This window comes from Hyalella azteca, unplaced genomic scaffold, assembly GCF_000764305.2.
Source record: "Hyalella azteca isolate HAZT.00-mixed unplaced genomic scaffold, Hazt_2.0.2 contig7882, whole genome shotgun sequence".
NCBI lineage: Eukaryota > Metazoa > Arthropoda > Malacostraca > Amphipoda > Hyalellidae > Hyalella > Hyalella azteca.
The window spans coordinates 445215-462569 of NW_025937992.1; the positions used below are offsets into that span (position 1 = coordinate 445215).

Genomic DNA, 17355 nt, shown 5'->3' on the forward strand with positions numbered 1-17355 from the left:
AGATCTAAATAAGTCGTAACATTGATATGTATTATCTAGAATTTAGGTGGCTTATTTTATTGTAAAAATCTGTATTCTTATTTAGTGCTTGCAGTCATATGTAATACGATCATCAACTCTCCATTACATTCATACATTCATTCATTCAATACATTCATCATGCTTTTCGATCCGATGCTTTTCTACCTTGGCGCGCTATGGCAATCTACTGTTACCTGCATTTTTTATTACGTAGAAGAGCAAATCAACTCTTTTATTCATTACTATTAAAAACCTCACTATAGATTTTGTTCCGCATGTGTTATATTATTTGATATTTCTTTATGAATAAGGGAGATGCTTTCCGTTTAGGCGTGGAAAAAAACGTGTAACATTTTTCATTTTAAATTTTATCTGTTCAAAATTTCATTTGCAATGAACTATAATTTGAATAAAGTTGGAAAAAGACTGAACTAAGAGCAGTTCAATTTGCCTGATTAAATCTTCCAATCAGTTTGTAAAACAGAACTGCAATCGATAATGAGTGCTAATTGTTATTATTAGTATTATTTCGGCTACAAGGAATTAGATGCTAAAGTAGCCGATACTTCATTGATAATTTTTAAACTGTGATTCGGAAATACGATATTGGTGATCATTCTGTCATGTTTTGCATATTTTAAGTTTATTGCGATATCTCATTTCACTCGATTTAATTATCACCTTTGTTATAGGCGATGATTGGTAGATTAATATTTTCCCTTACATAAATGACTGGTGAAAGCAAAATTAGTTACGTATTAACTTTATTTGCAATACAAAGATTGATAAAAAAAGAATCATCTTCTGATCTACAAATTATGTTGAATAAATTGATTGAGAAGAAAAGTAACGCCTAATATTATTGTGGACGCAAATCTTACTCTCAATTTGGTAGCATAAAAACTCGAACAAACTATAAGTGAACAAATAAAAATCCTAATATTAAACCTTGGCGTTAAAGCTGCAGCAACTCGTTGTACAGCGCGTAAAAATTATTTACAGTAAACGGCATTTCGGTGCTGTTGAAAAGAAATTACATGACTTTGCTCACAGGACAGCGATTGAATATAGGATCTAGATTATACAAATTAATTATATAGCATAAATAATAATTATAAAGATAAATACAACATGGAATTGGTGCAACTCCATTCGCCTCCGCTTAAACTACAGGCTACGATGCTTGTTTATAGATTGCCCTGCTCCAATTTCCTTCAAGTAAATTTCCAGATTGCAATAACGTGTCTGGAATTTAAAAGTCAAAACATCAACAACGCCCTCGATTGCTGTACAAATATTTGTTTTGGAGCACAACCGCCCCGATCGGAGGATCTTTGAGATCTGTTGACGGCGGTGCAAGTGTCTTGATCTGCGACAAACAGGATTGCAGACGTAAAAAGGATTTTTTTTTACGTAAAGTCAATCACTCCACGCAACGGAGGAGGACATATCGGTGGCCAGCGTCTGTCATGCACACAACTCTACGTTGAGATAAAATTATTTTATAGATTTTTTGGGGGATCGGGAAACTAGATTAGTCTATTTTCAAATTGCAACAAAATCGACACATTTAGGAATAAACTTATGTTATGTTTACAACTTACGAGTGAGAAGTAATCAATAGGTTTTCTAAATTAATATATATATAATAATCCTACTTTCAATTCAATCGATTATTTTCTGTTTACGTTCTTATATGTTTTCAAAACACAATTTAGCCCGTTCATTTCACCATGCCAAAGGGATTGAAGTATCTCAATATAAATATTAAATTGTAGAAACAGTTTGCCCGCGATTCAGTACAACGCTACTTATTCAAATATTTTCTCTTCATTTGGTAGTGAGAAAGAGGTTACATTTACCTGCATACAAGAAAACTGGATAAACCTGACCTGGATCGTGTCTGGCCAGATTATAATACTGATCTTCCCTTAAATGAAATCGTAAATCTAGACCTGGGACTGGTATGCTCAAATTCTAGCGCATGTTTTGGCGGAACTCTAGGCGAACTGTCATCTATCGGGTTTACAGACAATTGAATTGCCGTGGCTGTTCCATCAAAAAACTTTCAAGCCACTCGAGCGGTGCAGTTCACTTACGAACACAAAGCTTCGCTCAAATTCAATTAAAACGCCAATGCAGAACAGAGCTCAGACCTGAGCAGAGTGCGCTAGACCTAGCGAGCGTCATCTTCTTGCGTGTGGTACGAGTAAATAGCGTATCGTTCATAGAGCCTCGAATGTAGGTTATCTGGTGGTGGAATTGTGATACCAGATTCGCTTCTCGTTTAGGTGAAATACAGCAAACTTGAAACTTGGTTTCTAAAACCAGCATGCACAGTCAACGTGCACCATGATATTGCTTATCGGCTTGTTTACTTGATTGCAGAGGCGATGACTATTTGGCAGTGAAATTGTAAAACCAGAGATGTGATTCACTCCTTGATTTCTAGAACTCTATGTAGCTTTAATTTTCGTGTCTGAAACCAGCATACGTCGACACTTTTTAGGAACTTTACTTCATTTAATATCTTGATGTGTGAATGTTTAAAAAACATGTTTAAATCTTTTATTCCCCTTTAATTTTTAAAGTATTGCCGTTAAATGTCTCACCGTAACGTGAATAAAATATGGATAAATGGAAATAATAATTTTTACTGTGGAAACGAAGGCAGGTCAAAAAGCTCGGAACACTATGGCGCAGAAATTGAATTAGGAAACATTTTCATAATATTTGCAGTTTCTTCGTCGATGAACAAAAAATATGTTGAAATAAAATAAGAAAGATTATTTATTTAAAATCTAATTTTTCATGCAAGAATATAATTAATTATAATTATAATCAATTTATTTAATTAGATCATTAGATGCATTGAATTTAAAATTCATTGTATCTTCATAAGCTAATCTTAAGTGTGCATATACTCGTATTTGGGGTCATAAATGTTCTTCATGACTGCGTATGAAAACAGTATGGTCATTTTATTCGCGACTAATGTGATCCATGTGCATATGGGAACACCGAGAAAATTAGGAATATTACTTGATTGCAAAAGGGCTCACTCATAATATGTAAAATGTCAGGATACTAAAAGAAATTAGGTATTTTCGACTCGTTTCTTACTCAATTTTAGGTATATGTGAGGGTATTTTTCTCTCTCTAAGAAAAAACTCAACACGAATTTTTCGAGTCATGTAGAATATTGAATCTTGAATAAAGCAGGGTTAGCGTTAATAACAAAATTTTTTAGGTAATTTTAATGAATAAAAAAATATTTTTACCAAAAAACATCTGATGGGATTGTCTCAGAGATTGTCTTCAGAGGATTTCAAAATGATTATTTTACGAGAATACGGTTTTTGGTTGGTCGTCACTTAGTACCGACAAAATTTCCGCATTGACCTATACAATTGAATTCGTTGGTCTCATTTTCAATATGGATACAAAGAAAGCGAAAAAGCGACTCATCGTGCATAAATACTGAATTTAAAAAAATATAACACAGTACTCACTGCAGTGAGTGACAGAGAGCGCATTTTCTCGTCGACGAAAACTTGAGGTCACGGACGGACGGATGGACAGACGGATAAACAGACAGACGGACGGACGGACATGGCGAGCACAATATTGCATTTTTTCCATAAATGAGAAAATGCGCTAAAAATAGTCTGTTTTAGAGAAAAAGCCAAATGACATACCAATAGCCTGGCGCTGGCCACCGATGATCTACCTCACAATTCTAGCAGAGCCGCGCATGCCGAGCGTCAGCACTTCTAAGGGTTGAACAGCAATTTGATTGAGCCGGAGCGCGTGTTGAGGCTCAATCCATCACAGGAGGCCTGAGCCGTCACAGTGCGGCCGGTATGAGTCAAGCCGGGACTCAAAAAAGCAATTCTATAGACAGCGTGGAAGCAATTTCTCGGATAGCCATTGGACCGTCAGAAGCAATGCCGAGTGAAGGTTTCGAGTACGAATCTGGTTTGCTGCTCAAGCATTAGAATGATGAACGAAAGGCTTAGATGACAGTTTTTTTGGTTGTCTATTAAATAAAATTGAAATTGCGGAAGCCTTTTTTGATTTGTGGTCAGAATTTTACGCGGCTCGGCGCGCATGATAGCTTTTTCAATCAAGAGTGGTAGCGCTATTGTGATGACAAAGAAAAAAATCGAAAATGCTTACCGAACACGTAGATTTACTTTTTATCTCGGAGGAGCAACGAAAATGTAAAGTGAATTTTCACCATCAGATATGGCACGTTTATTTTGTTTTGGAACAAAATCATAGAGGTTTTGGGCATTTAGGCCTGAATGTTTTATCCGTTTATCCAAGTCAATCGCCTCGTAGAATAAAAATAATAATAATGTGGTCTGAGCTGTCAGCCCTCAATTGCTCATTAGATTATCGAGGTCAACAAATGGCAAGGTGTGTCTTGTTTGTCTTTACTGGCCTATACAAATAACTAAAACAATGATTGTTCGAGTAACGAGGTCGTTGTGATGTCACGGACGCATTAGAAATCGTTTTAATTAAGCACCTTACTTGCGAGTGAATGTGACATTCGCTTTCGAGTCAATAAGAGAACGCGGAAACCTTATTTAAATAGCAATTATATTAGTGCGAAATAACATTATCAGTCGATTGAAAAGATATTTTTATATTCTTAGGAAAAGATTTTTTATCCACATTTCTGAGGTTATACAAGATGCTTGAAGTCGGAATTTCAAAAATCAATTAAGAAGTATAAATTAAAGTTTTTTTTTTTCTTCAGGTGAATTTACTATAAAAAATTAATGTATGGTGAGATATACGACAGTAATCGATGAGTAGTATTCCACATGATTTCAAACAATTTTTTTAAAAGGAAGTTTAGGAAAAGTGCGTAAGTTTAAAATCTCGAGACGGAAAGTATCCTGTAATTTTTTGCGACTCAGAAAAATGTTATGTGAAAAAAAATCATTTTTAAATGACAGTTCTTTAACCATTTTACAACCTCTTTGATATAGCAATAAACTGGCTTGATAAAATAGGATGTAATTGAACAGGTCAGATTCATGAAAAAATTTATTAACTTTGACATATGAAATATTTTGATCTCCAGTGAATCCTAAAATTTCTAAATATATTGATTAATTTATAACTCTGGAATATATTTAATGAAATACAGAGGATAGAATGGCAAGGTTTGAAGCATTTCGTTTGTGATGACAGATCGCATAAAAATATTTATGTGAATATATAGACGTCAACCCACTATTATTTATGGTCATTGTCAAGAAAAAGTCTGGACATATTCTCTATCTGGTTGACAAAAAATTCTGTAATTTTATGATTGACATACGTGATAACAGCTTTTTAATGTTTAATCGTACAGAAATACATTCCATGAATCAGTGTTCGCCCTTTTGCTATTTAAAGTTATTTTTCATTTCGGTCAGATTTGATTTTTTTATTTTGATTTAGGGCACTTCTGAAAATAAAATGAAATCCATCTTCAATCATCATTAAAAAAGATCACAAATTTGGGTACACTGAACAATTTCAACAACTTAACACCGTATAACCTCTTTGAACTCTCATAACAACTTTTCTCAGCTTGCCCTTATTCTAGACGTAGTTATTAAGTATTGTTTCGAAGTGCTCTTGATGCGCGCTCACAGGCGTTGGGTGGCCTTCCTCCAGCGTGAACTTCTCGCAGTCCTCGAGCGTGGCTTTGCCAGCAGCGATTTTGGCTCCAAGTCCACCAGTCCACGTGCTGTAGCGGCTCTGGCGAGGAACATTCATGCATATACTGTATTGCTTTTGCATATACTGTATTGTTTTTACATATACTGTATTGTCTCTGCATATACTGTATTGCTTTTGCATATACTGTATTGCTTTTGCATATACTGTATTGCTTTTGTATATACTGTATTGCTTTTGTATATACTGTCTTAATTTTGCAGATACTGCCTTACTCCTGCATATATTATCTCGCAGTTATCTGGCGACTATCAACAGCGCTTAACCTGATACTTTTTACTATTCCAAAGACCTTAGTTACGACGTGGTTTTCTAATCACTATCTAATTAGCTAATTTGACTGTAGTAACTTAAAATCACTATTGGTAAGCTAATATTATGTTTTTTTTTAAAAAGGCTATAAAGAACTGTACGGTTTCAAAGACTGTAATAAACGTAAAAAATATTGGCATACTTGGCGTTATGTTAGGTAAAATATGCTGATCGCTAATGCCTTCTCCTGCTGGCCGTACTCCCATACTTATTTACAATCACATAACTTTAATTGGTGTCGCACAAAGCAATTTGAACAGCTTGATGAAATTAACGAATGCAAAAATGAATACAATAATACTATAAAAGCTCCTTTAATTTCAAGCCATTCTTCGTGCACTATGGTAAGATATGCCTACTGTGACTGCCTTCACCATGGTTTCCACCCGCTCACATTCATGGACAATAACATAATTCAATTTATGTTTAATAAAACAAATTTGCTTCATGTGATGTAACAATGGCAAAATGTGCTTACCGCGGCTGCCTTCGCCAGTTGACCTTCCTCCCTTACTCATATTCAATCACATGTCTTATATTGGTCTAATATAATAAAAATTTGCGCTGATTGACGTGAATAAAGCACTCGTGAAATATGCTTACCGCGACTGCCTTCGCCAGTTGACCTTCCTCCGTTACTCGTATTCAATCACATGATTTTAATTGGCATAAAATAATAAAAAATTGCGATGATTGATGTGAATAAAGCTCTGGAGAAATATGCTTACCGCGACTGCCTTCGCCAGGTGTCCGTCTTCGATGACCCTGGAGGCATTGAGGAGACCGCGGGCGAAGGTGTCCATGGCAGCGATGTGGCCGATGAACAAGTCTCGCAGGTCCGTTGAGTCGCGACGAACTTTGGCGTCGAAATTAAGCCCGCCGGGGGCGAGGCCTCCCTGTACAGCAATTCAATTATTTCACTTTTTAAACAGGATATTAATCCACAGGATATAATAGCCGGCATATATGTTCACTCATGATACTGATGATAGAGTAAAAATAATTTTCAACGATTTTCTAACAATTTAGGCAGGAATTCAAAAACGCTGGCCAGTTATAGTACTTTTTGATGGTATTTGAAAGTGGTAAGTTGCAAAAGCTTCGAAAACAAACAGAATGGACAGACAGAAAAACTAAACATCACTTTCATAAATGAATGAGTAGGGTAGACCTCTTCTATTATTTATAGGAATACTAGTTGAAAGGCACAAACCTTTACTAAAGCTTCAGAAATAAATGGAATAAACACACTCTTTTAAGTGGTTTAATAATCATAGGGAACTTCAACAAGCCCTTTCAAATGATTTAATTATCATGCGTAAATACAAAAAACACTTTGTCGTGGTTTAATAGTCGATGGAAAGTAAAATAAGCCCTGTCCAATGATTTATTAATTAACGGTAGGTACAGACCTGCTCGATGACGGTCTTCATGATGACCGTGGCGCTCTTCACGTCCATGGGGAACTGGTCGGTGTCCCAGCCCAGGTCGGGGGAGCCCGTGTTCGCGTCAATGCTGCCCAGCTTCCCGTAACTGAAAATAAATGCAATTTAATGTAATTTGAACGTTACTTCCTGCAATTGAAAATAGTCATAACTTATCGTCATAACTTATATTAAAGTCAAAACATATATGACTTACATAGAGGACATGACGACGTCATGTTCATAATAGTGGCCAGCCAGGGTGGTGTAGCACGACTTACATGGAGGACATGACCACGTCATGTTCATAACAGTGGCCAGCCAGGGTGGTGTGGCACGACTTACATGGAGGACATGACAACGGCATGTTCATAACAGTGACCAGCCAGGGTGGTGTGGCACGACTTACATGGAGGACATGACAACGTCATGTTCATAACAGTGACCAGCCAGGGTGGTGTGGCACCACTTACATGGAGGACATGACCACGTCATGTTCATAACAGTGACCAGCCAGGGTGGTGTGGCCCCGACTTACATGGAGGACATGACCACGTCATGTTCATAACAGTGACCAGCCAGGGTGGTGTGGCACGACTTACATGGAGGACATGACAACGTCATGTTCATAACAGTGGCCAGCCAAGGGTGGTGTGGCACGACTTACATGAAGGACATGACCACGTCATGTTCATAACAGTGACCAGCCAGGGTGGTGTGGTTAGGCTCGATGTTGAGTTTGAAATGATCGCTGAGGTCGTACTGATGTAGGAAGGCCATCACGGTCTGGGCGTCGTAGTCGTACTGGTGACGCGTCGGCTCCTTAGGTTTTGGCTCAATGAGGAGCTGGCCAGTGAAGCCTATCTTCTCTTTGTATGCTGTGAAAGAGACCGTACGTTTTAGGCATTATGGACCAATTCGCTCGCTAGGTCACGTACATTATGCAGATTTTGTGTAATGGTAGAAATCTCTTTAAATTTGCTGGATATTTCGAATATTTGCTAGACTAAAAATATAGATTTGAAAAACTATTGACAACTTCTCATGCCGCAACCTCCAGTTGCTAACATTAAGCTTACCAAAATTAGGCAGTTGTTTTCAATTAGTCAACCCTCCTCAAAGTTTTTAAAAGCAACACCACTTCATATCGAACAATACATTTTTGAAAGTCGTGCACGAAATTTAAATGTGGCGAAAAGTTTAATCAAGGCACCTATCGATCTCTCTTGATGTCACCGAACTTTGCTGTTAACAAATATCACATATCGCTTTGGCGATTATTGTTTCTGTCCGATTATGGCTTATATTCTAGAATGCAAACCATATTACGTTTTAATGTCCTACCGGCAGGTTTCTGGATCGGCCTCTTAACTTAACTAGGAATAGTTGCACTAGCACGCCATACATCATCAGATGGACTATTGCTTACCTACTAATATTTTCATAAACGCGGTTATTTAGGTGTGGTTCAACCCAAAGATATTCTGTTAGAAAATTCAATAAAAAATAGTCCATTTATAAGTGTTTTTTCATACACTGAACCGTCCAATAGCTTTACCGACAACCATTTTGAAGAATGCAGCCATGTGGTCGAGTTCTCTTTTAACGTCGGTGTTGAGGAGAGAGTTGTAACCTTCCCTGCCGCCCCAGAAAACGAAGTTCTCAGCGCCCAACCGCTTGGCGATGTCCAAGCACTTCTTGACCTGCGCTGCTGCGTAGGCTGTCACGCGAGCGTCGCTGCTCGTCGCAGCACCGAGCATGAATCTGTAAGATTTAAAAACTATTAACCATGTAATTTATTCTTGGTAGCCTTATTAAGCGTTTCGGATGTAACAGTCCCAGGCCACGCTGGAAGACCTGTCACGCAGCAATCACGACCTTATAGGCATGGCATTACCAGGCAAGGCATTACAATCTTTGATATACACGCTAAGAGATGTTTTTATGAGAAGGGCAAAAAAAAAAACTCACAATAAGCTACCAAATAGACGACGTTGGTCAGATTCTGATATCTTTCTATCATGGTCAATGAATTATTAATCAATGTGAGGTGATTGTACTCTTCATTAAACCCATTCGAGTGCGGTTTCACAGACATTTACGTTATTAACTATTTATGTGCCTGCAATTTGTGTTCTCGTGTTTTTAATAATGAGTTATGTCAAAAAGCAGTTATCAGAGAAAGCTTTTTTTATGAGTTATGAGAGAAAGCAAGTAAATAAATTAGTAATGAAAAAACTTTACTACTAAAAAATAGAAAAATTCTTCAATTGCTCTAAAATCGAGCACCAATATCTGACCGTGGGTGAGAGAAGAGGTTGCTGGTTGCCCACAAGAGCTTCACGCCGGTTTTCTGCATGAGCTCCTCCGCGAGGTCGGCGATGATGTCCAGGTTGGCGTTGGTGCTGGAGAGGTTATTTCCTTCTGGGGCGATATCCCGGTCATGGAATGTCCAGTACTTCACTCCTGCACAACAAACACAAGATTAAAATCCATTTAAAATCTCTCTGCGATTTAAATAAATTCCTTTTTGACCCTGAGTCTCGATCCGTATTAATTTGAAATCTCCGTAAACTCTCATCATGTCCATAAGAGGGTTGGAAGTGTTTAGTTTATTTGAAGTGAAGTAAACAGTCAATCAACTTGAAAAATGTTTTTATCAGGATATCAAACTTATAATTACAATTTGTCGCTATCAAGTTCTTTCAGTTGAAGTTATGCTTGCTTGCATGTCACTATACCAAGTCACCGAAGGATCAAGAACTTCCCATACTTTCATTCTGTTTACAAAGTCAAGTGTAAAGTCAACACAATAAATAGAAGAGCTCTTTCTGACAGACGTACGTCTCTATGTCGATTATTTAATTATATATCTTTCATTTCATTCATTATTTATCTTTCAGTTATCATTGTCTATCAATAATATTGAGAAACTGATTTAGTCTCTGCACTGAAAATCAATACAATATTTCCAAAATAACATAACAATTTTAGCACCCACATTCAATCCAGTAAGCTTAATAAAAATGTAAAAAATGTACCCAATTCATTTTTAAAAATGTGTTCAGCTGAGTCAGAAGAATTATTGAGAATATGTGAATTTAATTAGTGTAAAAGGAATTACCCGAGACACAGGTACGGTAAATGTATTATCCTAGTCACTTGAAATTATTACCCTACTTGGAAAAATTAATTCCCTGTAAGAATTTATAAAAACGAACCAAGTTTAGTGAAGAATTCAAAGGCGGCTCGAAGGCGCTGCTTCGCGGCCTCCAGCGTCTCGGTTCCGTCGTCCCACGGACGCGTGATGGTGCCGCTGCCGAACGGGTCCAAACCTGAGAAAAAACTCTGTGATAATATAAAACTTTCATGTAATGACTTGAAATTATTAGCAAAAAATTAAAAAAGCTGTTAGCAGGTACAAAAACAGTGGGGTAATTTTGTACCCATCAACACGGGAAGTATGAAGAACGAAGAAATTGAGATAGAGATGATCTACCCAAAACACAAAAAAAATATAACTCAGTACTCAGTGCAGTGAGTGACAGAGAGCGCCTTTTTCTCGTCGACGAAAACATGAAGTCACGGACGGACAGACGGACATGGCGAGCACACAAGTGGATTTTTTCATAAATGAGAAAATGCGCTAAAAACCCTATTAAATTTTTGAGTGGACCCCAAAAGGCGACACATAATTAGTACTGAAGTGAATATACTAGAAAAAAATTGAATACCATCACATGTACGTCTTTTTAACTTCAAAGAAAACTGCCAAGCAACAAATGGAACATTACAACTCCAACAGTAGCTTCTGGGCATTAAATGAAAGTTTTAGGAATGGGTTCAGAAGTTAAATGGTTTAAAAAATCATCAATCTCGAACTAAGCCAGAAGATTTTGTTAAAGAAGGTTAGTTGTTTCAACAAACCATATGATCAAAATACTGTTGATTATTTTTATATCATATTGATCTTTATGTCGTTCCACACATCTAATTCTATGTTTGCTATACAGCCAAGGTAACTTGCTCACCGACGCCCCGGAATGAGTGCCAGAAGCAAACCGAGAAGCGCAGCCACTCCTCCATGGTCTTGCCCCTCACCACCTCACTGGCGTTGTAGTGGCGGAAGACCAGCGAGTCGTCGGCCGGGGCTGCTGGGTTGTACACGATCTTCGCGATACCTGAAAATGTTGTAGCAATTTAATAATATTCTTGAAAAAAATTAATGAGAAAGGTGTCGTTTTATCTGAAGAAGACATGAGACATGGCATAACACAAAATATCGCAGTAATTTTAGTTGAAATAATATTTGTACTCAGCCGGCCATTCAGAATTTGTACCTCATGAGCCCCAGTTATTGGCCACTGAGTTCGTTATCAAGAAGAATTAACTAACGTATTTTCACAATACTACTGCATTGTGCAAATTTATTCCCGACAACATTGGTTCGCAAAACGTAATAAGAATTATAAACGAGCATTGTTCATTAATGTTCATTGTAAACTCTTTAATTACTTATCCCTATTTTGCATTTGAATATCCCCATCATTTACATTCATCCTTTTTTCTGAAATTAGAAAAATCGTAGAAGAAGTTGGTTGAACGCATTTCCAATGAACGTTTGTAAATTTTCAGCATTCAAATGAAAAACAGCAAAACTATCATTCGAAACACTCGACATTTATGTCAGTATGTACCCCCACTATTTTCAAATATTTTTATTATTTTTGTTTCAATCATTCAAAAACATGCCGATTATTTTAAGTTAAAAAACTGGCAGTTAGAATGTTTTTTCGACTGGATTTTACCTCACCTGGAAAATATTCGCCGTTGGACGCGGCAGCTTTGTTTCTTTTAACTGACATCTTGCAATCGAGTTCCTTAACCTGAGCAAAAAAAGCAGAACGTGAAAACATGGCTTGTAAAAACTTATGATATAAGACCGAAGAAAATGTGAAGACAATTCAGCATGTTATCATTAGGTGTGCTTTTTATTAAAGAATGGTGTATTTTCTTGTTATTTTAGAACCTAAATTTTTGGGTAATTGGAAATTTAAGCAAACTAACAGTAAAAGTACTTTTAGAAACATCAGGTGCACCTTAGACATATTTACTACATTTTTCTCCCTGTTACAAATGTGATTACCATATTCTTTGCAAAAATATGTCAACATCTCGCCCCTTAAATTAAAGTTATTATATTTAAATATTAAATGTAATAAATTACAATTAATTTATTACATTTACTTTTACATTACATTTTTAAATATTTACATTACATTTTTAAATTTTAAATTATAATTACAACGAAATTATTTAAATTTAGTTTTAATTAAATATTTGCATTAAATTTACATTTTACATTACATTTTCAAATATTTAAAAAAGGCCGCAGAAAATATTATTTTCTGATAAAAAAACTATCACAAATGTACGCTGTATTAACGAAAAAAAATCCATGGAAAAGTATTGGATTCTTTTACCGTTTTGAAAAAAGTATTCACAATATTGATTACAATGAGAACGTGTCAGTGCGTGTACACAGTGAAGTAGAATGTCTTCACAGTATTGATTAAGATACGAACGTGCGTGTGTACTGACGAAGAAAAGGTGTTCAAAGTATTGATTAAGATACGAACGTGCGTGTGTACTGACGAAGAAAAGGTGTTCAAAGTATTGATTACTATATGAACGTGCGTGTGTACCTCATGAGAAAATAGGAGTGTTTACAGTATTGATTACGGTGTGTACGTGCATGTGTACATTTGAGTGCATGTAATATAAGTGTCGCCTCTGATGCAGGTCCTACTGATAAGCGTGTCCCTGATAACGCTTTCGTACCACTCTTGTGTCTCTGCTTTTGTTGTTAAAAATCACCCTGGGAAGTTAATGAGACAAACCTTGGGAAATTGAAGCCTTCATTCAATCAGTTTAATAATTTGGGACTGTGGGACGATCAGAATGTTTTTTTTATACAAAAATTAATTTATTTAATTAAATTTATTTCATTCTGTTTTCTAAATCTCGTAATTGTATATATAAGTTAATTAGTAGTCCGGCATTGAAAATTATCGCTAACAGTGATTGTTTGTGAGCAGTTAGTAAATCAAATGGCAGGCGATTATCTATGGGTAGAAGATTATTTTGGGAAAAGTTGGGTAGAAAGACAATTCATCGAAACAATTTGCATAAACATTTTCACTCATGTTCACTACAGTATAATGGAAATATTTTCATTTAAACGGTTACAGAGATGTTCGAATTTTTTAGCTCGCAAATAAGCCTTAGTACTATATGAGTCATAATTAAAAATAATATAATTGAAAATAGTACAATGCGCCAATGCTAATTAATGATCAAACAATAATAAAAAATGAATTAATAACACAGAATGCTGTCGAGGCGGTCATGACGATAACGAAAACTACATTCATGAAAGATTATTCTTTATCCGTTTATAAGTGTAAGCCACTTGATGCAGTGCATGTAACTATCGAACAGTAATTGTAGCCTTGGTCACGATGGCATTTACATGTCATGATCAATGCAATATTTTGCATTAATCAGAAGTTATTGTATATCATTTATAAGGCCCTTTTGTTTTTGATTTATGAACTATCTCAAAAGCCAACAGTGTTTTCAAGTTGTAGTTAATTCACAAATAAAAATATTCCCAAATTTCTCACAGGAATGCGAGAAATTGGATACAAAGTATTCATTGGTGATAATTTTATTCACTTCCTCACTGGTAAATGTTATTAATAAAGCGATGAAAACATTGCATCGTTATCGATTTGATGGCTTCCCCATGTGTATTCAACGTATTAATAATTTCGTCATATAAAGCTGTATTACTTATAAACAAACTTTACTGTGAATTTGTCTCTATTTTGCATTACACGCTGTGCCAGCTGAATCTCTGGCAAACGTTTTTGGAATATCAAATTAAAATAAGTTTAAAATTACCGTTTAAATTAAAATTACAGTTTAAAATTAATTACCAAAGAGAATTAGACTTCATTGCAGAAGTAAATACACAAACACTTACACTCAGAAGCCAGAAATCTCCCCAGAATTCTATTTTATGAAGACCTCAACGTTCCAGCCTGACCAGAACGAGAGGAGAGTGCGAGTCTAAACTTGCAACTCATCGAGCGGCGGTTGACAGAGAATTGACCAAACACGTTACACATGTGCCACACAGAAAAATTGAGAGATTTGTCCAAATATAGATGCACATATTTCCCATGTTTTGTCCATCCTGACTCAGTTTTTCACGGTTAAATTACGTATTAGTGCTTCATGCACTGATGCACCATTTGGACAATATGACACATTGATTTTTCTGGTAGCATGGCAGTTCACGGCCCAGCTGAGTGTGCGCGCTGCTCCCGAAATTGTCATTGTGATGACTTATTAGAATTTACCCGCCATGTTAACCAGTTTGCCGCAAATATTATTATATTTCGAAATAAAATGAGTAATAATTATTGAATGCCAACGTGTTAAGCTTGATTCTACAATCTATTCGACTATATGTGCTGCTTGTGTTGCTGACTAGGCGATGCTCAAGAGAGAGCCGGAAGACTTTGGTGGCTTTGATCATCTTCTTCATTTATATTTTTATATTATTTTATAGATATACATTTTTATATTATTTATAAAATATATTTTTAAAATTTCATATTTTATTAATATTACCAATTTTATAACAATCGATGACAATACTGCTTATGAATGACATGTGATTGTGAACGAGGGTTCCGTGTGCGTCTTGTATTGTGTATGAAGCCATCGATATACATTATACATTAAGGCAGGAGCCGGTTTCCTCAGACGACCTTGATGGCTCAGGGAGCAGCTGCTGCTGCTGCTGGTGTTGCTGCCGCGTGGCACACCAGTTTCAGTCAGAAAACTTTACTGAGCTGTATTGCTGCTGCTTACTGAGCGGCTATATCTGCTGCTGCTGCTTGTTTTGCTGACTAAGCGATGCACAGGTGTGAGCTAGAAAACTTTACTGAGCTGTATCTTCTGCTGCTACTAATGCTGCTGACTGAGCGGCTATATCTGCTGGTGCTTGTGTTGCTGACTGAACGATACAAAAGTGTGAACCGGAAAACTTTACTGAGCTGTATCTGCTGCTTGTGTTGATTGTGTTACTGACTGAAGTCACTGAACGATGCTAAATTGTTAGCTGGAAGACTTTACTGAACTGTATTGCTGCTGCTGACTGAGCGGCTATAACTGCTGCTGCTTGTGATACTGACTGAACGATGTACAAGTGTTAGCCGGCAGATTTTTTTATCTATTTCATCAGCTGTTGCTAGAGTTGCTGACTGACTTGCTGTGTCTGTTGCTGCTGAGAGCTGACTGAGCGGAGCACAAGTGTGCGTCGGTGCGCTGGATGGGTTTGCAGCTGCGGATACTTAAGCGAAATATCGAGCTTCAAAACACGAATGCTAAAACGTTACCATATATTCAATCAAAGCGTTTAAAAATTCTCTACAAATTTTTTTGGTTTACATTTGCGCAAAAATTGATATATTTTCAATTCAAGATTGAATTTGAGATCATAAAATTGAAATTCGGTGTTCCGGTCTTAATTACATGCGGGTTTTTAATTGAATTTACGAGTAATTAGGGGCATAATTTAAACTATCGCTTTGAAAGTCTAATTAGTTATAACTATATCCTCCAATTCATTTTGATTGGAATTGATTTATTCTTTATTTATATTTTAAAAGTTCATTAGGGGGCGTTTCTGTTGCCCTTTCCGAACATATTGAGAATGTTGCTATGCCTCCATCTTCATAAAGAAAATAAATTGTAAATAAGATAATTGATAAAAGGAATTGAAGATGGGAACTGGGGAATTTTGTTTATACTAGAGAAATAATATCCAATAACTCATTAATGGTACCGATCATTTTGTGTTTATCCAAACAGAAAAGACCAAGCAACGAAAAAGTTGTTATCAATTCATGTGCTAACGATTTTATATTTTCATAGATCAACCCTAAATTATTTTGATTATAATCGGGAAAAATGAAGCGCTGCTGTTTATTAAGAAAATAAGAGCCATCAAAATATATTTTTACCTTAACTCCGGATATAGAACCCAAAGATGACAGAGCGGCACACACCACACGTGACCAAGCCTGGACCACAACTGGTCATGATATGCGTATATAGCGTGGACGCCAACCAATACAGAACGCACATGTAAAGGCCTTGCGTATAGAATAGAATAGAAGTGTCGGCGTTGAAGACATAGGCCCATGGCCTGTTGCCGATTCTTGAACTTTTCGTGACTTGATTCACAAGGGATCCGGCCTTTGGAACCCGATCTTTCCATAACTGACGATTGATTGAGATAGCTGCTGGACTTATTGCCTGCTCCGTAATTTGCTAGGCATTTTAAGACTGAACATATGCTCCTGCATAGCTTCGTCTAGTCTGTTTTTGAAGATGTTCATACTCGGAGCTTCAACGATGCTATCAGTGAGGCTGTTCCACATGTCGGTGACTCGAAGCGAGAAGAAATGTTGTCGCAAGGATGTGTTCCAACGCTGTTTTTTTAGTTTATAGCCGTGGCCCCTGGTGTTGGTTCTTGTTTCAAATTCTAGTAATCCTTCTGGGACCTTGTATAAGCCATGAGTATATTTGTATACTTCAATGAGGTCCCCACGCAGACGTCGATAATGGAGGCTTGGAAGCTTCATAATCTTTAATCTTTCCTCATAGGACTTGCCTTTCAAGTTTCAAGCCCGGAACTATCCTTGTTGCGCGTCTTTGAACTAACCTAACCTGCGTATGGAGATAATGGTCATTTCTCATGAACATTTGTACGCGTTAC

At 36.6% G+C, this 17355-nt stretch overlaps 1 protein-coding gene across 1 annotated transcript; it reads right to left on the reverse strand.

Moving 5' to 3' along the window:
* Positions 1-5477: 5477 nt before the first annotated feature.
* Positions 5478-16656, reverse strand: LOC108681393 (xylose isomerase). The gene is made up of 10 exons (XM_047881406.1): positions 16598-16656; positions 12313-12385; positions 11531-11680; positions 10721-10834; positions 9800-9965; positions 9058-9263; positions 8167-8377; positions 7488-7608; positions 6804-6971; positions 5478-5784 (listed from the first exon to the last, which is right to left on the reverse strand). The coding sequence occupies exons 2-10, from the start codon at positions 12362-12364 to the stop codon at positions 5626-5628; spliced, it is 1347 nt and encodes a 448-aa protein (XP_047737362.1). The 5' UTR covers positions 12365-12385; positions 16598-16656; the 3' UTR covers positions 5478-5625.
* Between the last annotated feature and the right edge of the window lie 699 nt (positions 16657-17355).

Coding starts and splice junctions, on each gene's coding strand:
- LOC108681393 (XM_047881406.1), bottom strand. CDS start 12,364: ATGTCAGTTAAAAGAAACAAAGCTGCCGCGTCCAACGGCGAATATTTT. Junction 9,966..10,720: donor TGAATTCTTCACTAAACTTG/GTTCGTTTTTAT, acceptor TTTGTTGTGCAG/GAGTGAAGTACTGGACATTC. Junction 6,972..7,487: donor TGAAGACCGTCATCGAGCAG/GTCTGTACCTAC, acceptor ATTGCTGTACAG/GGAGGCCTCGCCCCCGGCGG.